The sequence below is a fragment of the Carlito syrichta genome, unplaced genomic scaffold, assembly GCF_000164805.1.
Source record: "Carlito syrichta isolate Samal-C Ts95f unplaced genomic scaffold, Tarsius_syrichta-2.0.1 Scaffold303249, whole genome shotgun sequence".
NCBI classification, from domain to species: domain Eukaryota; kingdom Metazoa; phylum Chordata; class Mammalia; order Primates; family Tarsiidae; genus Carlito; species Carlito syrichta.
In genome coordinates this window covers 6,437-30,353 of record NW_007247345.1, presented here as the reverse complement: position 1 = coordinate 30,353, position 23,917 = coordinate 6,437, and the positions used below count along the sequence as shown (strand labels likewise).

General features: G+C 53.4%; 1 protein-coding gene across 2 annotated transcripts in view; it reads left to right on the top strand.

The window, feature by feature from the left end:
- The window catches only part of ZNF346 (zinc finger protein 346), a 19,524-nt gene extending 3,774 nt beyond the window's left edge, over positions 1 to 15,750 (top strand). The window contains exons 2-7 of one of the 2 annotated variants that reach the window (XM_008058217.2): positions 1,517 to 1,620; positions 2,154 to 2,246; positions 4,556 to 4,697; positions 9,604 to 9,789; positions 12,890 to 12,983; positions 15,644 to 15,750. In XM_008058217.2, the coding sequence (XP_008056408.1) occupies positions 1,517 to 1,620; positions 2,154 to 2,246; positions 4,556 to 4,697; positions 9,604 to 9,789; positions 12,890 to 12,983; positions 15,644 to 15,731 (707 nt within the window). In that variant the 3' untranslated portion in view covers positions 15,732 to 15,750. Of the gene's footprint in view, positions 1 to 1,516; positions 1,621 to 2,153; positions 2,247 to 4,552; positions 4,698 to 9,603; positions 9,790 to 12,889; positions 12,984 to 15,643 lie in introns of both variants that reach the window. The other variant, XM_008058216.2, reaches the window with a different exon arrangement.
- Positions 15,751 to 23,917: the final 8,167 nt, after the last annotated feature.

Below are 23,917 nucleotides of genomic sequence, written 5' to 3'. Positions count from 1 at the left end.
AAAAAAAAAAAAAAAAAAAAGCTCTGGCCAATCTGTGTTCACAGAACCACTTCTTTTGGTTTCTTTAAGTAAAACTGAGGCAGCGAGGTCTTTCACAGAAATTTACCAATCACTGTAGACAAAAAAATAGGGCAGAAATTCAGCCCTTCTGTCCAAAATGACTGGCATAGGGAAGCTTCAGGCAGAGTAGGGAGAGGTGTCTTTTTTTTTTTTCTCTTTTGAGTCAGGGTCTTAGTCTATCGCCTAGGCTGGAGTGCAGTGGCAAAGCTGATGGCCACCACAGCCTCGACCTGCTGGGCTCAAGCAATTCTGCCTCAGCCTTCCAAGTGACTGGAACCACAGGCCACACGCCACCACGCCTGGCTAATTTGTTGGTTTATTGTAAAGACAAGGTCTCACCAAGTTGCCCAGGCTGGTCTCGAACCCTTGGGCTCAAGCAGTCCTCTCATCTCTGCCTCCCAAAGTGCTGGGATGACAGGTGTAAGCCACTATGCCTGACAGGAGAGGCATCTTAAAGGTTCCCCACTGAGAGCCTCCCTCCAGGCATCGTGATCACCGTTTGGTGGAGTCTAGGAGATGAAAAACACAGCTGGACTACCTCCCAGCTTACAAGATTCCATCACCACCTCATACTGTCGGTGTCTTGAGTGGGATTTCACTTCTTCCTCTAAGGGACGAGGCTTTGATCTGCAGGCCCAGCAGGGAAGCCTGATCACCACTGCCTTCCTGCAGTATGGGACTTGCGTCATGTGTGATTATAGATGTTTCAGGGTCAGATCAAGAAGAGTAGAATATGATTCCCACTGGGCGCAGTGGCTCACACCTATAATCCCAGCACTTTGGGAGACAGAGGCTAGAGGATTGCCTGTGTCCAGGGTTTGAGAGCAGCCTGGGCAACACGGCAAGACCTCATCTCTACAGTAAATTTTTAAAAAGTTGACATAGTAGCGTGCACGTGTAGTTCCAGCTACTTGGAAGGCTGAGGTGGAAAGATCGCCTGAGCCTAGCAGATCAAGGCCTTGGTGGCCATGAGCCTGCCACTGCACTCCAGCCTGGGTGGGAGAGTAAGACTCCGACTTAAAAAAAAAAAGTTACTAAGTAAAGGAAGTTGGCATACATAAAACTGTAAAATAAGTCAAGTGTAGGTGGTGTGAGAACATGGCGTGATTCACGGCAGTGGCAGGGGAGGATGGCCAAGGTCGCCCATGTCTGGGGATGGCATCTGGTGCTCAGCACCCATGCGGAGGAGGTGGGAGGGCAGCTGAGGTCATCCATGTCAGGGTTGGCATCCCATGCTCAGTGCTCATGTGGAGGCGGGAGAGTGACTGAGATCACCCGTGTCCAGGGATGCCATCCTGTGCTCAGTGCCTATGCAGAGGCAGGAGGGCGGCTGACGTCATTTGTGTCTGGGGATGGCATCCCGTGCTCAGCGCCCGTGCAGAGGCAGGATCAAAGACCAAAGATCGCGCTGTCAAGAAGTGTCTGTCAACTCAGCTCTGCTTTGTTTCTTCTGCAGTAGAGCGCATGATCCGGAAGAACCAGTGTCTCTTTACTGACACCCAGTGCAAGGTGTGCTGCGCCCTGCTCATCTCTGAGTCTCAGAAACTGGCACATTACCAGGTATGCCATCATGCTCTCAGAGCTGCTGTACTCTGCAAGTCCAGGCCAGACCCCTTCCCCCTGGCGTGTGGGTGAAGGGCAGCTCCCCCTTGGCCACGGGCACTGCCTGGCGCATGCTGGCTTGGGACTTGACAGCTGACCGAATCTCTCTGAGCCTCGTCTCTCCCGCCACGTCAGGGCCATCGTCATGCCTCTCCTTCACAGCTTGGTAGAGCAGAAAGTGCGAGCTTCAGCTTTAAGTAGACCTGAGCAGAATCACTCCTCCACTACTTGTCCTGGGCAGGAAATGCCATCCTTCTCAGCCTCAGTTTCCTCATCTATAAAATCGAGATGGCCTTAATTCTCTCGTGGATTGTTGTGAAGGTTTCACTGATAGCTGTAAAGCGCTTTCTGCAGAGTGGGAACCCAAACTTCCCCACCCTCTCCTCCTGTAAAGCTTTGAGAGGATGATGAATCAGAGAAAAGTCTAGTCAGTGTTTTGGGTAACAAAATGGCATCTGGCTATCTTTGATCTTTTTCCCGGGTTCTTACAGAGCAAAAAACATGCCAACAAGGTGAAGAGATACCTAGCAATCCATGGGGTGGAGACCTTGAAGGGGGACATGAAGAAGCTAGACTCAGACCAGGTAATGCAGCTGCCAGCCGAGCCTCCTCCCTTCCTGGCGAGCAGCAGCAGGTCGGCGTGGCGGATGAGTGCGGGCTTGGCGTCATCCTGACTGGGCTTCACACCCCCCCGGCGTGTGACTGGGGCCAGTCTGCGACTTATCGGAGCCTTGATTTCTTCCTCAGTAAAAACAAGGATGCTAATGTCAGCCACCTTTCAGGATTTTTTCAAACAAGAATGAGAGGTTTATAAAAAGTACCCAACCCAGAGCCTGGCACATAGTAGGGACTCATAACAGAGCTGCTGTTATGCATTACCGCCCAGTGACTTGTCAGAGCCAGACTAAAAGCACCCGTTGCCTACTCAAGGCGGGGCATAGAAGGAAGCCAGGCCGTTCATTTTCTTGAGAGCCAGGGAAGAGAACTGAGTTCAGCACTTGAACATTTTGAGTGAACTAGCAGAAGGCACTTTTCCAGATGCCTGCCCTAATTGCGAGGTAATCACCTTTGCTTTTTGGCTCAGAAATACTGTGAGAATTCTGCTGAAACAGTTCCCACCCATTGGGAGTCACATCATGCTTGTAGTGGGAGGCTGTGGAAGCCCACGGACTGAGACGTCAGCAGACCAATGCCCAGCAGGGCTCTGCATGCAACTGGGTAGGTGACTGTGGGGGACAAGTTGCCCAGCCTCTCCAGACTTCGCCCTTAAAGTCTTAACGACATGGCTCAGCCTGTAATCCCAGCACTTTGGGAGGCCGAGGTGAGTGGATTGCCTGAGCCCGCGGGTTCAAGACCCGCCTGGGCAACTTGACGAGACCTCATCTCTACAACAAATCAAAAAATTAGCCTGGCGTGGTAGCGCGCGCCTGTAGTTCCAGCTACTTGGAGAGCTGAGGCGGAGGGATTGCCGGAAGCGGCCACTGCACTCCAGTCTGGGCGACAGAGTGAGACTCCAACTCAAAAAAAAAAGTCTTAACGATAGTGTGAGGTAAAATTCTGGTCCCTAGCCAGGTGCAGTAGCTCACATCTGTAATCACAGCACTTTGAGAGGCTGAGGTGAGAGAATTGCCTGAGCCCAGGGGTTCGAGACCTCGTCTCTACAATAAACCAAAAAATTACCCGGGTGTGGTGGCGTGCTCCTATAGTTCCAGCTACTTGGAAAGCTGAGGTAGAAGGGTTGCCTGAGCCCAGCAGGTCGAGGCTGTGATGGCTGGGAACGTGCCACTGCCCTCCAGCCTGGGTGACAGAATGAGACTCCAACTCAAAAAAAAAGAAATTCCAGTCCCTAGTAGGTGTCCAATGAGGAAGAGTTTACTCTACAAACGGCTGCCTCCTGTTATGGTGGCCACAGGTTTAGAAGATCCTTGCCTGTCCCTTCTCTAAATTCACTGGACTCGTCCCTGATTTCCCTTCTTAGACTTTAGAGTTTCGGGAGACAGGGTCAACTGTGTGACCCTGGGCTAGTTGCTTCACGTCTTTGCACCTCTTGTGAAGGGTGGCTCAGCGACTCAAATAAGATTGCAGCCCCTGCCGGTGTCCCACACCCCACCCGCCTCCACCACCCCCACTAGCAGACCGTTATCAAGCCCAAGATGGCAGTGGTGCCAAGGCTGAGAAATGCAGAGTGAATGCCCCACTGAGAGCTCAGACTTTCTCCGAGAGTGTTGAGGCTCTTACGTAGCCTTGAAAGACATTTTGCCTAGCCTAATCACAGTCAGCAAGTAAACCCAACAGTCTGCTTGTCCAGTGAGCTCTGAGCGTCTACTGTGTGCCAGACTTCAGCAAGGGGCAAGGGACAGGACGAGCCAGACCAAGTGGCCCCTGCCCAAGTGGCACACTTGAGTTCACAGAAGTCTCCCGAGTGGTGACGCTGTCAGTTTGGGGGCAGATGGTATGATCGAGGCCTGGGTAATGCATCCTAGGAGGACGGAGCAGAGCAAGATGAATTCTCCCTGGAATATACACCCAAAGGGGCTTGATAAGTGTTTGCTCAGTGATTTCCTTGAGCGAAAGTCTCCCAGAAAAGAGCTGATATTTTGATATTTAAACTGGTCCTTATAGGCTACGCAGACTTGACGCCAGGCAGGAAAGGAAGGAATAGCATTCTAGACATCAGGAGAGGCCCAAGCAAAGCAAGGAAGCAGCAGGGAGTAAAGGGGGGTGGGGAGGAGAGCCTAGGACGAAGGAGCTGAAGAAAAGTCCACAAAGTAGGTTGGGGCTAGCGTGAGAAGGGGGCCCTAAGTACCCATTCTGCGGGCAGTGGGAAGCCATGGAAGGTTCTCTGACTGGGCAGTGGCGTGATCAGACCTGTGTTCTCTCTCCCAACCAGAAGAGCAGCAGAAGCAAAGACAAGAACCAGTGCTGCCCCACCTGTAGCATGACCTTTTCCTCCCCTGTCGTGGCCCAGTCGCACTACCTGGGGAAGACCCACGCAAAGAACTTAAAGCTGAAGCAGCAGTCCACTAAGGGGGAAGGTACTGGCTTTCCTGAGTAGTGCTATGTTGGGACCCCTCCTGTCCTCAGGGCGCCACTGCCAGGTGCTCCCAGAGGTGCTCACCGGGGCCACAGACTTGGAGAGGTTGGATTGCCTTGGAGAGGCCAGGGCAGGCTGGATGCAATGGCTCACTCCTCTAATCCTAGCACTTTGCGAGGCCAAGGCAGGAGGTTCACTTGAGACCAGTTAGAGAGCAGCCTGGGCAACACAGGGAGACCTTGTCTCTACAGAAAATTCAAAAATTAGTCAGGTGTGATGGCACATACCTGGAGTTCCAGCTACTCGGGAGGCTGAGGTGGGAGGATCACATGAGCCCAGGAGTTCGAGGCTGTACTGAGCCATGATCACACCCCTGCACACCAGCCTAGGTGACTGAGTGAGACCTTGTCTCTTAAAAAAAAAAAAAGAGAAATATCAAAGTAGACTTCAGCTTCATTGAAATGCAGCCTCAGAGTTGTGCTCACCTGGCCTTGCTTTCTTTGGTTACATCAGTTTTTCTCTATAGAAGCTTAGCCTGAGCTTTCGTCCTGATTAACAGTTGTAACTCAGGCGTGCCCAAGTCCTCCAGGCCATGCCACCCTGAGACATTCTCTCTCCCAAGGAGGTGTTTCTATCCGGTTCCACCAGCCCTTACTCCCGTGCGCTCCACATTGAGAGCCAACTCTTGTCTTTCTCGCGTGCTCAGGGCATGCCCTGCTCACTTTAATCCTCAAAAGCGGCCTGTTCTCGAGAAGAGGACTTGCCTTTCAGGGCTGGATCCTTAGTGCTGCCACTGCTGCCCAGCAATCATTGGCTGCTGCTGTGAACTCACCCCCAGTGCAGACTTCTAAAATAGTCCCCTTGATCTTGTCACCCCTGAGGCTCAACTCTCACTTTCATCTCGTTAACTCCTGACTGTCTGGGTTGTAACCTCTACTAGCGGCAATGAGACAAGAGTGAAATTTCTTTGATCTTTACCATTTTGTTCTGGGCAATTTTTGCTTCTCTATTTTGGGCCAAGAAGTAGACTACACTATTAATGATATTATTGCCTTTTTTGTTTTACTGACAACAATGTTTTGGAAGACTTTGAAGATAGTGTGAAAAATCATTCGTAATTATACCTTTTATCACACCCAAGTCTAGTCATGTGTGGTGTGGAACAACAGAAGACGGACTTTGAAGTCACAGAGGACCAGGCTTAAATCCTGGCACTGCTGTTTACTATTTACTTATTTGTGTGTAAGTTTCCTTGTCTGTAAAATGTTAATAATCTATCTACTTTATAGGTTGTGAGGATAAAACAATGTCTGCAAAAACTCAGGACATAATAGACGTTCAGTAAGTGGCAGCTGCCGCTGTGATTATTGTCACTGTGAAGACAGCCAGTGAGTGGAGTCCCTCTGTGAGATGCAATAGCTGGGCAGACAGCTGCCACCTGGAGCACGTCATTAGCCTGGCTCATGTTGCTCCAGCACTGACTTACACCAGCATAGTTGCTTTTGTTTAAAGTCAGTGCTGGTGCCAAAAAGTGTAAACATTAGGCCAAGGGAAACTAGCTTAAGAATTGAATTTTATGGGGTCACAGGCTTTTCCACAAATGGGAAAATTCTCTGTAATACACCTGGTCCCTAAAGTTCTGTACTCAAGATGATTTTCCATGTTCACTTTTGGCCTCTGCCACATGCACACGTGTTTGTATATAGTTGCAATCGTGATGCATGTACCATTTGTATCCTGCTTTTACTTTTCATTTAATTTTGTAGTTTAAGCACATTCCATGTTATTACAACAGTTTATAACTATATTTCTGAAGTTAAACATTTTTGAATTGTAAAAATACAAGCATATTGTAGGAAATATAGAAAATATAGATAAATGGAAAGAAAAATTACCCATAATTTTACCTTTCACAGATAGCCACTGTTAACATTTTGAAGCACCATGCCTCTTATACTTTTCTGTTACATGTATGTGTGTATTTGTTTTATGTATACTTAGATTGACTTCATGTATATGTGCATGCAAACATAGAATACTTTAAATAACCTTATTATTTTTATTAAAAAATACATGTTCATTTGGAATAATTCCACTCAAACAATTGCAAAAAGTACAAAGAAGAAAGTAAACTATCACCCGACCCTTACCACCAACAGAGAGACACTATTAACATGTTGGTAACGTTTCAAAATACCAGTATACACATATAGACTATATACGTGTCTTTGAACAATGGTATGACCATAAACATAAAACTTTTTCGTCAACATTTTTAGTGACTGCATCACACCACATTTAAATATCCCTCTAATGTCGAACATGCACGTTTTCTCCCTCCACTTTTTGGCATCAGAAGTAACACTGCAGTGAACATCCGGTGGAACACTGTCCATATTTCAGGTTATGTTCTAAGAGAAAACGCTGTCAGGGTTCTCATTTTATTGAATAGCTGTTGGCAATGTCTCCACATTTACTTAATCATTCACCTCTGGTGCTTCTCTTCAGCACATTTTTAATGAGTAACCTGGACCAGGCGCGGTGGCTCACACCTGTAATCCCAGTGCCTGGGGAAGCCAAGGCAGGAGGATTGCTTGAGCCCGGGAGTTCAAGACTAGCCTGGACAAGATAGTGAGGCCTCATCTCTACAAAAAATTCAGAAAATTAGCTGGGCATGGTAGCATGCGCCTGTAGTCCCAGCTACTCAGGAAGCTGAGGTGGAAGAGTCGCCTGAGCCCTGGAGGTTGAGGCTGTGGTGAGCTGGATCGGTTGCTGGTTGGTGCACTCCAGCCTGGGCGACAAAGTGAGACCCTAAATAAAAAAAAGAGTGACCTTTATCTCTTAACAACCCTTATTACCTCTTTTCTGATGTGAAGAGCCTGCATTCACTGTAGAAAAGTTGGGAAAAAGTGAAGCTGGGCTCGGTGGCTCAGCCTATAATCCCATGCCTTGGGAGGCTGAGGTGAGTGGATTGCCTGAGCCCGCGGGTTCGAGACCCGCCTGGGCAACTTGGTGAGACCTCATCTCTACAATAAATCAAAAAATTAGCCGGGTGTGGTAGGGCGTGCCTGTAGTTCCAGCTACTTGGAAGGCTGAGGCAGAAGGATCACCGGAGCCCAGCAGGTCGAGGCTGTGGTGGCCGGGAGCGGCCACTGCACTCCAGTCTGGGCGACAGAGTGTGACTCCAACTCAAAAAAAAAAAAAGAAAAGTTGGAAAAAAGTGAAAAGCACTCTTTAGTGGATGTTTTTGGTCTTTCTTCCATGCAATCACCCGTGTGTTTTTGTTGTTGTTTTACAAAATTGAGGACGTAAGAAACAAATTGATGCATTTTTTTTCACTTGGCACCACAATCTGAGTATTTTCTCATATTATAAAATATTCTGAACTGGGCTCGGTGGCTCAGCCTGTAATCCCACGCTTTGGGAGGCTGAGGTAAGTGGATTGCCTGAGCCCGCGGGTTTGAGACTCGCCTGGGCAACTTGGCGAGACCTCATCTCTACAATAAATCAAAAAATTAGTGGGGTGTGGTAGCGTGTGCCTGTAGTTCCAGCTACTTGGAAGGCTGAGGCGGAAGGATCGCCGGAGCCCAGCAGGTCGAGGCTGTGGTGGCTAGGAGCGGCCACTACACGCCAGTCTAGGTGACAGAGTGAGACTCCAACTCAAAAAAAAAAAAATTCAGCAACATGTATATTACTTTTCGAATGACTGCCTGAAACAAGTCAAGGCCAGAGAAACTGAAGTTCCCTGTACCAGAAGTCATGTGGGAAAGCTAGACTTGTCTTCTGTCGTGCCGAGCCTCTCATGGCTCCCCAACTGGCAAGTGCAGGGGCAACAGGGCGTCTGAGCTGGCCCCTGCACACAAGCACCACTCAGCCCCACCCCGCTTCCCCCGCCGTGGGGTCCTAGGCCCCACATTTTTAAAGCAGCGGTTGCTAGCTTGACCGTGTGCCAGCCACAGACTTGTTCATCATGGCATCCACTTTACGAGGCATTGTGCAGCCTGCATTCAACAGCAGGACAGATGTTGGCGCACAGGAGGCTCACATGCCCACCCTGGGCTCTGCACACTGAAGTCACTGATGAGAAGCAGGGATGTTTTTCGAAGGTGGCAGCATGAGCTGCCGCCTTCGGGTCTTCCTTGCCTGCCACAGCAAAGAGGGCTTGGACATTAGGGTCACATAGCCCTGGGCCCATGCTCTAGCTGAGTGTTCTTGGTCGGAGAATTGGTTTTTCTCCATAATGTGGTAAAATGATGCCCTGGAGTGGCTCTGAGGACTAAAGGAGAGAATCTGCCTACAAAATGCACAGCTCAAGGTTGAATGCCATCCCCTCCACACTCAGCTAGGTTGCAGGGCAGCCCAAAGGGCATCCCTAGAGTGGTTACCTTTCTACATGACCCTGTATGAGCTCCCTCAGGGCCTCAGTTTCTCCATCTGGGCATTGGTTCTGAACTGTATAACCAGGGCACTTGGGGGCTGGAAATAAAGCTGCCAAACTCCTCATCCCACATGCTATGAAGTCCCAGAGAATTCTGAGGAATAAAAAGACTGCAGGGACGCGTCTCCATCTGTGGTGACTTGGCAGCTTGGCCGCAGATGTCTCTGGAGCCTCCTGGGCGTAGGAAGAAGTCGGGATTCATGTGCCTGCGGTTGTTAAAGCTGCTGAACAAAATAGTGGGTCTTGGGGTCCTCCAGATCCCCTCGACCTTCCCAGATAGAGAAGGCGTTCACTGTTGTGTCCCACAGGCAGTGTCATGACCCAAGTTGTTGGCTAGCCACGCAGACTTTCTCTGTTCAGCACACTCAGCACCTGGCACTGCGGGGCTTCTCATTGTTTCTGTTTGAACCCTCTCATGCAGTTTTGTCGAAGTGCCTCACAAACCCTTTCCTTGTGGCCTCCACCTTAGCCTTGCACCAGAATAGAGAGATGATTGACCCTGACAAGTTCTGCAGCCTCTGCCACGCGACATTCAATGACCCCGTCATGGCTCAGCAACATTATGTGGGCAAGAAACACAGGAAGCAGGAGACTAAGCTCAAGCTCATGGCGCGCTACGGGCGACTGGCGGACCCTGCGGCCACTGACTTCGCAGGTAGGAGGCCTGGCGTATGCCAGAGCTGACCAGGCCTTGCCCGCCAAGGTCCTGTGCCCGCCAGGCTGTGCTTTGCCTCTCTGGGTCTTCGGCAGCGGGTGCTCACTCAGATGCCTGCAGAAGCCAGACAGGAAACCTAATGCGTGCGAGCTGGGCGGGGTGTGGTCAGCTAAAGAGTGAGGCCTTCCCGGCCCAGGCTGGATAGTGGTTACTGTATCCTTCTGTTTTTAAAAGACTCAGGAAGCCAACGTGGTGGCTCACACCTATAACAACACATTGGGAGGCTGAGGTGAGAGGATTGTCTGAGCCCAGGGCGACTTGGTGAGACTTGATCTCTACAAACTTTCAAAAAATTAGCCGGGCGTGGTAGCCCACGCATGTAGTTCTGGCTTCTGGGAAGGCTGAGGCGGAGGGATCGCCTGAGCCCAGCAGATTGACGCTGGGGTGACCGTGAGCGTGCCATTGTACTCCAGCCTGAGTGACAGAGTGAGACTCCAACTCAAAAAAAAAGGTAATTCCGGCTACTTGGAAGGCTGGGGCGGAAGGATCGCCGGAGCCCAGCAGGTCGAGGCTGCAGTGGCCGGGAACGGCCACTGCACTCCAGTCTGCGCCACAGAGTGAGACTCCAACTCAAAAAAAAAAAAAAGAGAAAAAGACTCAGGAAAGCCAGATTTGTATAGAAATTCCTCTGGTTGTTAAGTGTGCAAGTAAATGTGAAATGCTTAAATGCTATGTGGGTCAAGCCTGCCTGCAAGCTAAAGGCGTGCCAGGGACCCTCAGTGCATCAGGTCAGCCCCTCACGTCTGCCCTGCTGGTTCTCATTGCCACTTCACAGTGGTGGACCCCCCTGGAAGGGTGGAAGGCACTTGCTGTCAGCAGAACTTAAACCCCACATTAAGGCCGTGCCTCCCATTCTCTGGTTGTGGTTATTTTAAGATCTCAGTACCAGGCGTGGTGGCTCAAGCCTGTAATCCCAGCACTCTAGGAGGTTGAGGCGAGAGGATTGCCTGAGTCCAGAGGTTCAAGACCAGCCTGGGCAACTTGAGGAGACCTTGTCTCTATAATAAGTTAACCAGACTTGGTGGCGTGTGCCTGTAGTTCCAGCTACTTAGAAGGCTGATGGAAGGACCACCTGAACCCAAGAGGTCAAGGCTGCAGTGGCTGTGAGCAGTGTGCCACTGCGCTCCAGCCTGGGTGACAGAGTGAGAATCCAACTCAAACAAAAAACATCTCAGTACCAAGAAAAACTAAAACTATCCACACCTGGACCCCAACAACAGTGGCTCAGTGTAGCTGTCTCAGCTCGACCAATGTGAGCACAGTGGGCACTCAGCAGAACTGTACTCCTCTCGCCATGCTCTTGTCAGTTAATGGTGGGCTTATTTGGATGTAACCCCATTGTCAGTTGAGGAACACCTGGAGGGAGAGAAAGAGAGAAGGTACTGGAACCTTGTCCTGTCTCCAGGACATTTGCCGTTCGTCAGTAGAGGATGAATTATTTGCTTCTATCAAGTACACACTTAACTCTTGTTCACAATATCCAGTGTATTTTAGTACTTTTTTTTGTATGTGTGTCAGGGTCTCAGTCTGTCCTTCTGGCTAGAGTGCAATGGCAAGACCACAGCTCACTGCAGCCTCAAATTCCTGGGCTCAAGCAAACCTCCTGCCTCAGCCTCCAGAGTAATTGGGACTACAGGCATGCACCACCATGCCTGGCTAATTTTTCTTTTCCTTTTTTTTGTGTGTGTATGTAGGAATCTCACTGTGTCCCCTAGACTGGAGTGCAGTCATAAACTCACGGCCACCACAGCCTCTACTACCGGGCTCGGGTGATCCTTCTGCCTCAGCCTTCCAAGTAGCTTGAACTACAGGTGCATACCATCACGCCCAGCTAATTTTTTGTTTTTTTATTTATTGTAGAGACAAGGTCTCAGCAAGTTGCGCGGGCTGGTCTCCAACCCCTGGATTCAGGCAATCCTCTCGCCTCCATCTCCCAAAGTGCCGGGATTATAGGCGTGAGCCACTGTGCCCAGCCATTTTTGTATTTTTTGTAGAGATGAGGTCTCACTATATTGCCCAAGCTGGTCTCCAACCCTTGGACTCAGGCAATCCTCTTGCCTCCACCTCCCCAAGTGCTGGGATTACGAGCATGGGCCACCACGCCTTGCTAACTTTTTGATTTATTGTAGAGACAAGGTCTCACCAAGTTACCCAGACGGGTCTCAAACCCCTGGGCTCAGGCAATCCTCTCCCCTGCGCCTCCCAAAGCACTGCAATTCCAGGCATGAACCACTGCACCCAGTGCCCTGTGTTCTTGTGCTGTATTGTCCTCATCTGCCAAGTGACAGTAAGGGTCTCACAGAATCACCACGAGGGGCAGTTACATGACGTGCATGGCCTGGATCAGGCATCGGTCAGCACAGCTGTTATTACTCTGAGCGTTTCAGCTGTAAGCTCTGGGGTCATTGGTCTGTGGTCGGGAAATGTCAAGGATCAGAGTGAGGGGATTTTGCCAAGGTCACACGAGGGCAGAACTGGGGGCCCAGTTCCATATCCTCTCCCCACATACTGCTCAGCCATGTGCAGAAAGGCCACTTCATCACCAGAACAGCCCTGGGAGTGAGACAAGGTGTCCGTGAGCGCTAAGGTAGAAAAACAGATGGTTTTCACAACAGGTGCTCCCATTAATTACTATGAGTGCAGCCCGAGGAGGGAGGCGCCTTCCCAAGAGGGCTCAGTGCAGGGCAGCCTTAGTGAGGCCACTTAGCTCAGCCCAGGTAGGAAAGACAGATCCACCCGATGTCACTGCTTTACCCTGTCATTCTTCTGTTGATTCAGCAGACAGCTGATGGAAGCCAGGCTCTGTGCTGGGGACATGGGGCACAAGGTGGTGCCCATGAAGGCTGAGGCCTCTGGGATTCTCACTGGGGCAGCCCCTCACCACACACACACACACACACACACACACACTCACCACACACACACACACACACACGCCCGGTCAGGCCTCAGAAGGGCACACTGCACACGATGGGGAAAACAGCATCTTCGGGTCCCTCTGACTGGATAACCGAGGTCTTGACTTTGGTGTGTGTTTCAGCCGGGAAGGGCTATCCCTGCAAGACGTGCAAGATAGTGCTGAACTCCATCGAGCAGTACCAGGCTCACATCAGCGGCTTCAAACACAAGAGCCAGTGAGTAGCCATTCTTTGAGATTCAAGGGGCCACAGTAGTAGCTCAGGCCTTCTGAGTCAGAACAAACCCCAGTAGTCCTCGGCTGAAATAGGGGCCTGGCAACTTTTTCTCAGAGGACAGAAGATGGATCAGTTCACAGGAAAAGTGTCTCTCCTGTGAGGTTTTTGCCACCGGCTCCTCCAGGCCTCTGCGCCTGCCGGACTGAGGGTTTCCATGGAGAAGCATAGATGGTCTCCTGGGCAGTCCCATAAAGCAGCAGTCCCCAGCCTTTATGGCATCAGGCACTGGTTTTGTGGAAGACAGCTTTTCCACAGACTGGGGGACAAGAGAATCATCAGACATTAGATTCTCATAAGGAGCGTGCAGCCTAACTCCCTGGTATGTGCGGTTCTCAATAGGGTTCACCCACCTATGAGAAGCCAATGCCACTTCTGACCTGACAGCTCCACTCACCCTGCTCACCGCCTGCTGTGCGGCCCGGTTCCGAATAGGCCACAGACCAGTACCTGTCTGCATACTGGTCCGTGGCCCAGGGGTTGGAACCCCTGCCACAAGGCACCTGGGTTTCCCGGCCTGTGACCCCCCGACTGGGAAGGGTTCTTCCACTGGTTGACCCTGTCCTCTGCTGCCATCAGGTCTGTGACAGGAGTTTCCTCTTTAGACCATTACCAAGTGGACCAAGTCCTCTCATTCACTGACCAAATATTTACTGAACCTCCATGTGGTGGCCGAGACAGACCCATTCCCTGCCCTGTGACCTGACAGTCTGGTGGGAGGAGACAGACAGACCAAGCAAGGGGACAGCCAGTAACTATGGCAAGTGTTTGCAGCTGTCCGGGCTAATCTTGTGAATGCCTGGCATCCGTCCATGGTTCTGGTGCTGGCCATCCTCACAGTGCCCAGGAGGAAAGGGTTGCTGTTCCCGTTCCGCAGACACAGGCATTCGCACTCCGTGGTGCTGTGAGCAGGGTCATGAGCTCACACCCTCCGTCCAGGCACCCTGCTGCAAAGGGCATGTGGCACCAAGGGCCGTGAGAGGAGAGGCCCAGCCAGGAGCTCCGTGTGGTTCCATCCCTTCCTCTGAAGGACAGTGTGCAGCGTGAGCTGCATGCCACAGCAGAGCCTCCCAAGATGGGTAGCACACCCCCGTTTTACAGATAAGGAAACTGAGTTTCAGGCAGCCAGTCTGCTGAGATAATTGCTTTGACTTTGGTGGTTGATACTCATAGCTTGTTCAGCTGAGTGATTTAAAGGTGGTGGAAACGCAGAGTATTTGAGTAAAAAAAGTCCTTAGTTCTCTCTGCTCCACCTGGAGTCTTCTCTCACATGTGGCATGTATTTCGTCATGCCTTCCTTGCAGCTTGGCTGGTGGCAGTTGCAGTGGATAAACCGGGCCAGCCAGAGCCCTGCCCCTGGGCTACCCAATGTGAAAAGGCTGGTGTTGGCTGGGGCCCGGTGACTCATGCCTGTGACCCCAGCACTTTGGGAGGCCGAAGTAGGAGGATCACTTGAGGCCAGGAGTTGGAGACCAACCTAAGCAACATAGCAGGACCCGTCTCTACAAAAGACTTAAAACTTTGCCAGGTTTGAGAGTTAATAGTAGTCCCCGCTACTCGGGAGGCTGAAGAGAAGGATCTCCTGAACCTAGGAGATCGAGGCTGCAATGATCTATGATTGTACCACTGCACTCCAGCCTGGGCAACAGAGTGAGACCCTGTCTCAAAAAAGAGAGAGAGAATATGCTAGTATTGTTAACTGTTTGTTCTCTCTCTGAACTTTCCAGCTTTGTGAACTTGGGCCTCTAATTCTTCTGTAAGATTATAGCCTCGGTGTGTTGAACACCCAACTCAGTCTCATCAAACTGTCAGCAAAAGGTGTGAATCGGAAAACGCCCTACTCCACGCCCACCTTTTACAACTGATGAACAGCCTCATTATCAGATGGGTTAAATGACTTGCCCATGGTCGCTTAGTTACTGGGAATTAGACTCAGAGTTCAAAACTGTTGGACTTCAGAGCCATCCATTTTGCCTTGCCACTGCCAAGTGGCATGAGGTCACGTCGGGCCCTGCAGAGCGCACGTTTGGCAGTGGAGAGGCACGGGCTGTGGTCCTGAACCCACCATGCGCATACTTGCTGTGGGCCAGCCGTCACCTCCCGAGCCTCCGTGTTTTGTGTGTGAAGCGGGTGCTGTTCTCATCCAGCTGGAATGGTGGGAACTGAGCCTGGCCGAGTGCCCGGCGTGCAGTGGGCCTCAGTGAAAGACACCAGCCTAGCCGGGCTCAGTGGCTCAGCCTGTAATCCCGCGCCTTTGGGAGGCTGAGGTGAGTGGATAGCCTGAGCCCGCGGGTTCGAGACCTGCCTGGGCAGCGGGACCTCATCTCTACAATAAATCAAAAAATCAGCCAGATGTGGTAGCGCATGCCTGTAATTCCGGCTCCTTGGAAGGCTGAGGCGGAAGAATCGCTGGAGCCCAGCAGGTCGAGGCTGCGGTGGCCGGGAGCGGCCACTGCACTCCAGTCTGGGCGACAGAGTGAGACTCCAACTCAAAAAAAAAAAGAGAGAGACGCCAGCCTGCTTGGCGCCCCACACCCAGGAGCTGGGCCACCACTGCCACCGCGACATGCTCACCTGTACCTTTGTTTCTCCTCCAATTGCAGGTCACCAAAAGCAGTGGCGTCACCCCTGGGCCAGGTTCCAGTGCAGAGGCCACTCGTTCAGAAAGACTCGGCTGCCTTGGAGGACTAGAGTGCTGCCCCAGCCGCAGGTTGGGCTGGCCGCGGGCCTTGGAGGGTGTTGCTGTCCTCCCGCCTCCACTGGCCTGCAGCCCCCGCTCCCTCCTTTCTCACACCAGGAGAACACAGGCCCGAGGCTGGCCAGGGCACAGGCAGCTCTGATTGGTCTGGGCTGGCCCACTCCTCTCCCCTCTAGTGCGGGCCTGTAGGCCATGGCAAGGGAGGCAGGGGTCTTGAGAGGACTCGGGGTCTCACAGGGGTCGCTCAGAGGGAAGCCCCCCACCCCCAGCTCCTCGGGTCGTGGGTGCTGAGGCCCAGCACCTGCCTTTCCTCTGAAGGTCAGTTTGGGGCCATTTTCTGTAGCTGAAGAGCAGAGCTCTCCCTGGGCTCCAGACAGCGCTGATGACACTGGAGCTTCCATGCCAGCCCAGGGCCAGGGCAGGAGGTCATGGATGGGAGTGGCTGCCACAGGGAGCTAGGACCTCATGTGACACCCCCTTCCCAGGAAAGTGCAGGCTTCTCTGAGCCTGGGTCCTGACACCGGCCGGTCGTGTGGTTTCTGCTGGTGGTGAAGCCTCCTCTGGGAACAGGGACAATCTTGGCAGGGTGTTGCTGTCCTCCCGCCCCTCAGCTCCTGAATGGTGCTAAGGACCTGCAGTGGCCGGCGCCAGGCAGGACGTCAGGAGGCCTCGGAGTGCCTTCCCCTCCTCCCTCAGAGGTGCTCTGACTGAGGTCACGCGGGAACATCCCTTGTGGGCAGGCTCCTTGAGGCTTCTGTGGCGTCCCGCCAGCTGCGAGGTCCAGGCTGCCCAGTCCCCAGCCTTGCTCTCCGTGTGCAGCAGACCAGCCTGCCAGGGGCTGTGGTGCTAGCCTTCGCCGTCACCCACCAGGCACCTTCTGGGTCCCAGGGAGCTGGGTGGGACCCCGGGAATGAATCGAAGAGCTGGTGCAGGGTCCAGGGTGAGGAGGCATGTTCCCCAGCCCACCCCAGGCTGCTCTGCTCCGCTGAGTCTCCTGGCTGGGCATGTCGCCAGGAGTGGATGTTTCTTCGTCGCTTTCAGGCAAGAATTTCCGGACGTGTCACATCGGAGGCCCCTCTTCACCAGGACAGAGAAGCCCCTAGCGGCTCCTGGGGCCTCCCCCATACCCCGCCCCTCTGCCTGTGAAATGCCTTTGCGTGTCGTGTGTGGGCGTGTGTGCTATGCACTGTCTCTCGGTCGCTGAAGCATCCAAATAAAGAGTTTCTCCCGTGAGCCAGCCTGCAGTTGAGCAGGCCCGGAGTTGGACCTCACTGCCCTCGGGTCAGTCCTGCCTCAGGACTTGGGAGGGAGACAGACTCCCCGGCTGCCAGGCCACCCGTGGACAGCTCCTGGGTGAGCCCTGCCTCTGCTGTCTCCTCATCCACGTCCCTGGCCTCAGGGAGGGCTTCGGGAGCTTAAGCTGAGGATCTGCTTTTTGCTGGAGGGACTCCTGGCTGCTGTGCGAAGGCACGCGTGGGAGCAGGCGAGGAGCGGGAGGCCAGTGAGGAGGCTGTGTTCGTTGCGACTCCCCAGGCCTGTCCCTCCGGGGTGAGGCCCAGCCTCATACTCCCTCTTGCTCGCAGTGGCGTCATGGGTGCTGGCTTGTGGGTGACTGAGGGAGGGTCCTGAGGAGAGGGCTTGGTGCCACTCAGCGCCTGCCCAGGGAAAGCTGTCCCATGGCACTCGACGTAGGCCTGGTGGTTATGAGGGCCTTTTCCGTGACCCCGAAATGAGCTGAGACAAGAGTGTTGTGTTTGGGTGCAGGGGACACACCTGTAGTCCCAGCTACTCAGGCTGACAGGAGGATCAGAACCCAGAAGTCGGAGGCTGTAGTGCGCCATGATCACACCACTGCACTCCAGCCTGGGTGACAGAGTGAGACCCAACTTCAATATACAGAGAGAGAGAACCAGGGTTTTCACTCTGTCACCCAGACTGGAGTGCAGTGGCCGCTCCCGGCCACCGCAGCCTTGACCTGCTGGGCTCAAGTGATCCTTCCACCTCAGCCTTCCAAGTAGCTGAAACCAGGCGTGCACCACCACACCCTGCTAATTTTTTGATTTGTTGTCGAGATGAGGTCTCACCCCTGGGCTCAGGTAGTCCTCTTGCTTTGGCCTCCCAAAGTGTTGGGATTACAGGTGTGAGCCACTGCCCCTGATCTAAAAAATACAATTTTTTAATTTAAAAAAACTTTTCTAAGTGATGGAACCCAGTGTGGGCAGCGAAGTGAGACTTTGTCTCTGCAAAAAAAGTTTTAAAGATGAGCCAGGCGTGGTGATGCGCACTTGCAGTCCCAGCCACTCGGGAGGCTGAGGCGGGTCTCCTGAGCCCTGGAAGTCGAGGCTGCGGCGTCTCAAGGGTGGTCGCTGAGAAGGAGGCTTCCCCCGCCCGCGGCCCCTCGGGCCATGGGTGCTGAGGCCTAGCCCTGCCTCTCCTCTGAAGGTCAGTTTGGGGCCAGTTCCTGCAGCTGAAGAACAGCGCTCTCCCCGGGGTCCAGTGCCACTGCACTCCAGCCTGGGCGACTGCGAGTCTCCAACTCAAACAAGACTGAAGTAAGTAGGAGTGCCGTGGCCTCAGGAACCTTTGCGCGTCCCCCACCCCGCCCCAATCAGCCAGCCCGCTGGCCCTCAGGTGGCCACCCAAGTCTGGGCTCCCGTTCTCCACCCGCAGCCCGCCGTCAGCACCTGCTCCCGGCCAGTAGGAGGCGCTCTGCCCCGGTTTCCCAGAGTCAGACAGACCGGTGGCCTCAGCCGTCTGAGTCCTGCTGCACCCCCAGGGTCTCAGAGGCCACTCCATCTTCCAGGCTGGGAAGCGGAAGGCAGGGGGCTGAGTGGGCTGCCATGCTCCGCCCTCGGCCTGCAGGACCCCTTGGCCTGGGCTCAGCAGCCCGGCCAGCTGCGTGGCCAGCCCTGTGGGTGTGGGGACCTTGGGGCGTTCACACTGTGAAAGGTCGCGAGAGGCAGGGAGCACACTCGAGGTCTTGCCTCTGAGGTGCTACACTGGAGACGGGAGCCCCCTAACTCCTCGTCCAGACCCCTTTCCAGAGGACCAGCGCCCTACCATGCAGCCCCGTGGCCTGTTGCGGGCGTCTGGCAGTGTGGCGGGCTCAGTGTTGGTTTTACATTCCAAGTCCCCCCATTCCTCAGAATTTTGCCCAATTCCTGTGTGTTACACTTTAGCGATAACTGAGAACACCAAATCAAAGTGGCTGGCTTAAAGGAACTGACTGATTCACCGAGTGAAGATCTGATACAGCAACATCTAGATCCAGGTTGTGAGACAGTGTCATCGGGAGAAGTTTCATCTTGCTCTGCTTTCATCTGTGTGACCTCATTCTCAGGCAGGCACTCTCCACCAGGTGGCAACATCCAGGCGTGGTGGCTCACACTTATAATCCTAGACTTTGGGAGGTTGAGGCAGGAAGAGTGCTTGAGCCCAGGAATCCAAGACCAGCCTGGGCAATGTAGCAAGACCCTGTCTCTTAAAATATGTGAGCCGGGCACAGTGCTATCATCCTAGCACTTTGGGAGGCCGAGGTGAGAGGATTTCCTGAGCCCAGGGTTCAAGACCAGCCTGGGCAACTTGGCGAGCCCTCATTTCTACAATAAGTCAAAAAACTAGCCGGGTATGGTGTTGCGTGCCTGTAGTTTCAGCTACTTGGAAGGCTGAGGCGGAGGATCGCCTGAGCCCAGCGGGTTGAGGCTGTGGTGGCCGTGAGCATGCCACTGCACTCCAGCCTGGGCGACAGAGTGAGATGGATTCATAAAAATAAATTTAGCCAGCCGGGCTCAGTGGCTCAGCCTGTAATCCCGCACCTTTGGGAGGCTGAGATGAGTGGATTGCCTGAGCCCGCGGGTTCGAGACCTGCCTGGGCAGCGAGACCTCGTCTCTACAATAAATCAAAAGTTAGCCAGGTGTGGTAGCATGCGCCTGTAGTTCCAGCTACTTGGACAGCTGAGGCGGAAGGATCGCTGGAACCCAGCAGGTCGAGGCTGTGGTGGCTGGGAGCAGCCACTGCACTCCAGTCTGGGTGACAGAGTGAGACTCCAACTCAAAAAAATAAATAAGGAAATAAATAAATAAATTTAGCCATTCTTGGCCAGGCACAGTGGCTCATGCTTGTAATCCCAGCACTTTGGGAGGCCAAGACTCCTACTTTGAGCCCAGGAGTTTGAGACCAGCCTGGGCAGCATAACGAGATCCTGTATCTACAAAAAATTTTTAAAAACCCAGCCGGTTGTGTGGTACACACCTCTAATGACAGCTACTCGGGAGGCTGAGGTGGAAGGGTCACCTGAACATAGGATAGGAGATTGAGGCCATGGTGAGCTGTGATCATGCCACTGCACTTCAGCCTGGGTGACAGTCAGACCCTGACTCCAAAAAAAAAATTAGCCATTCGGGTGGCACCCAGGAGTTTTTAATCGAAAGCTCCTGACTAAATCAGCGTCCCTCTTATTCTTGGCCTTGACATCCCAGAGACAGGTTGGAACTTCTCCAGCTTGGACGGTCTCCATTGGCGACAGAACCCATGCTGTAGCAGGGGAGTGTCAGAGCTCCTGCCCTCAGCTCTGGGGCTGGGCAGGATCTCGGTTGGGTATCAGTCCGGAGAGGTAGGGTCGCGAAGAACTCTGGCTCTGGGCCGGGCTTGGTGGCTCAACCTGTAATCCCAGCACTTTGGGAGGCCAGGGTGAGTGGATTGCCTGAGCCCACGGGTTCGAGACCCGCCTGGGCAACTTGACGAGACCTCATCTCTACAACAAATCAAAAAATTAGCTGGGCGTAGTAGCGCTAGCCTGTAGTTCCAGCTACTTGGAAGGGTGAGACGGAAGGATTGCTGGAGCCCAGCAGTTCAAGGCCGCGGTGGCTGGGAGTGGCCACTGCATTCCAGTCTGGGCGACAGAGTGAGACTACAACTCAAAAAAAAAAAACTCTGGCTCTGGCATCAGACAGCCAGGGTTCTGATCCCAGCTCCGCCACTGCAAAGCTGTGTGACCTTAGTTCGCCTCTGCCATGGGGTGAAACATCAGTATCGGCCTCATAGGGTTATGGTGAGGATTGAGCAAAGATGGATATGAAATAATGCTATGCCGGACACGTGGAGCAGGCTGTATAACCGATAGCCGCTGCTGGTTCAGTCGCCAGCCTGAAGTCAGCAAGCCCTGGCTCCGTGGGGGAGGGTCCGGCCGCAGGCAGGCAGCGCCTGGTATGGCCTCGGCGTTTGGAGCCAGTGACTCAGGGAAGGCCAGAAACCCGAGGCGATCTGGCTCGGTGGGAAGAAACAGCATACTGACCAGCGGCGTCTCTTCCCCGTGGCCCAGCCGGAAGTCGCCTTCCCCTGCCGTGGAGCCCCCACTCGTCCCAGACACCCCAAGCCCTGTGGCCAGTGACCCCAGACGAGGAGAGGGGGGAAGATGAGACGGAATCTTGCTTTTGTCCCACAGCCTAGACACAAGGCCTGGTGGAACGTGATGCCGTCCAGCACCGGACCTGCCGTTACCCGCGCAGGATGACTGAGGGACGGTGGCCTGGGACTCGGGGCCCTGGTGCTGGTCTGAGTGCCGCCACCAGCTTTGCGTGGCCCGAGTCTTGGCACTGTGTGCGAAGTGGAAACTGGGAGAGTCACAGTTCAGAGGAAGTCGTGATGGGCAGTTGAGGTTTCCCCCAAAGCAAATAGGAAGAAAGCCCCAAGCTGGCATGGTGTGCACGATGGTCGTCCCAGCCACTCGGAGACAGGGAAACACTGCTTGAGATCAGCAGTTCGAGCCCAGCCTGGACAACATAGTGAGATCCTGTCTCCTGAAGAAGAAGGAAACCTCTCCCTCAGAGCAGCCTCTGCTGGGTGGGCGCTCCCCACCCATATCCAGACCGTCTGTTGGACAACAAGGGCGAAAGACGGCAGGAAAAGCACTTTCTCCCCGGGACCACCCATCCACCCACTGACCTCACCTGTTCCGCCCTATGCCAAGCCCGCCCTGCAGGGACAGGGCAGACTCATCCCTGGCCTGACTCTGCCCAACCTGCTGCCCTCATATGCTGCCTCATCTCGGGGGACTTCAAAGCACAGAAGAGACCGCAGGGTTCTGCGAATGGGGCAACCCCACCACGCAGTGGCCCCGGTGGCCACTAGGTGGAGAAGGCGCCTTTGTTGCTGGGTGAGGTAGACCCGCCCTGGCCCTCACTGTCCGATGTAAGACGGGGGACAGCGGGGCAGTTTCCCTGAGCTGCTGTATCTGCGGCTGCTTTTAAGCCTCAAGACAAGCGGGAAAGGCTCGGTTTCCCGGTTCCCATGGGAGGACCTCGGGCGAAGCCTGGCGCTTCCGCCGTCCCTTCCCAAGGCTGCCTGGCCCCTCCCACGGGACATTTCCCTCAGCAAGATGTGTCTCTCTGAGGGCTGTCATGGGGTCATCTTTTGGGCCACACCTGATGTCTGGCCTGCCCCACGTTCTTTGACTTCCTTCCTTTGGGTAACATCCCTGCTCCATTCCCTGGGGTTCTGAGGGCCTGACCTGCTCCTGATTCCTGGGCTGAGCCTGGGACCCAGCCTGAGCAATCAGGATCATATGCCTGCAGCTGTTTGTGGCCACCCGCACCAACACCAAAGGACAGCTTGCAGGCCGGGGGTGGTGGCTCATGCCTGTCATCCCAGCACTTTGGGAGGCTGAGGTGAAAGGATTGCCTGAGTCCAGGGGTTTGAGACCGGCCTGGGCAACTTGGTGAGATCTTGTCTCTACAATAAACCAAGAAAAATTAGCTGGCATGGTGGTGCACACCTGTACGCTGCGCCTGGCCTTGGTAGTTCTTTGTTTTCGTTGAGTAGGAGTCTTACTCTGTCACTCAGGCTGGAGGGCAGTGGCACACTCCCAACCACCACAGCCTCGACCTGCTGGGCTGATCCTTCCACCTCAGCCTTCCAAGTAGCTTAACTACAGGCTTGCGCCACCACACCCGGCTAATTTTTTGATTTATTGTGGAAATGAGGTCTTGCCAAGTTGCCCAGGCTGGTCTCAAACCCGTGGGCTCAGGCAGTCCTCTCACCTCGGCCTCCCAAAGTGCGGGGATTATAGGCATGAGCCACTGCGCCTGGTCCGTACTTAGATTTTTTTTTTTTGAGTTGGAGTCTCACTCCATCACCCAGACTGGAATGTAGTGGCATGCTCCCAGCCACCACAGTCTCAACCTGCTGGGCTCCGGCGATCCTTCCGCCTCAGCCTCAAACATCAAATGAATACAAAATTATAAGTAGCCAGAAATACAGGTGCACGCTATCACACTCGGCTAATTTTTATTTATTGTAGAGATGAGGTCTCGCCAAGTTGCCCAGGTGGGTCTTGAACCCGCGGGCTCAGGCAATCCACTCTCCTAGACCTCCCAAAGATTACAGGCTGAGCCACCGAGCCCAGCCCCTACTTAGGATTTTTACTGAGCCATGAGCTGTCAAATAGCTGTCAAGAGAAAACATGTTATAGCCTCATGTCCACTCCCTCAATTCAAGAGGGACTTACGTGCCCTTTTGGGTTTAACTGGCTACTTTAGAATCTGGATTCCCAATTATGGACTTATATCGAAGCCACTATACTCGACTTCTCAGGGTCCAGAACATGAGCCTCTGGACTGGCGCTCACCAGCACAAAAAGCCGCCTTTTTGCTCCGGGGCTCACTCACAAGGACCCCAGCTCTGGCACTCCCCAACTTACAAAAGAATTCTATCCTGTACACAACGAAGAGGAGAAGAATAGCCCTAGGACCGCTAGAACAAAAGTTCGGCCCAGATATGGAAACTGTAGCATACTTACCTAAACAAGTGGACAATGCAGCAAAAGGGTGGCCATCGTGCCTTCAGGCCTTAGTGCCATACTAACCCAGGAAGCCCACAAAATTACAAATGGACAGTAAATTGTATACTCTCCACACCAGGTGGCTGGCATTCTGAGCAACAATGCCCACAAATCCCTCACTAGCTCAAGACTTACTAAGTCCCAAACCCTGCTTATTAGCAATTCTAATATAACTCTCAAGAAGTCAGGTCCCTTAAATCCAGCTACCCTTTTGCCAATCCCAGAGCCAGTAGAGTGTATTTCTGCAGAAATCCTTGAAATATCTAGAGCAGTAAGACAAGATTTATCCTTTTTTTTTTTGAGTTGGAGTCTCCCTCTGTCGCCCAGACTGGAGTGCAGTA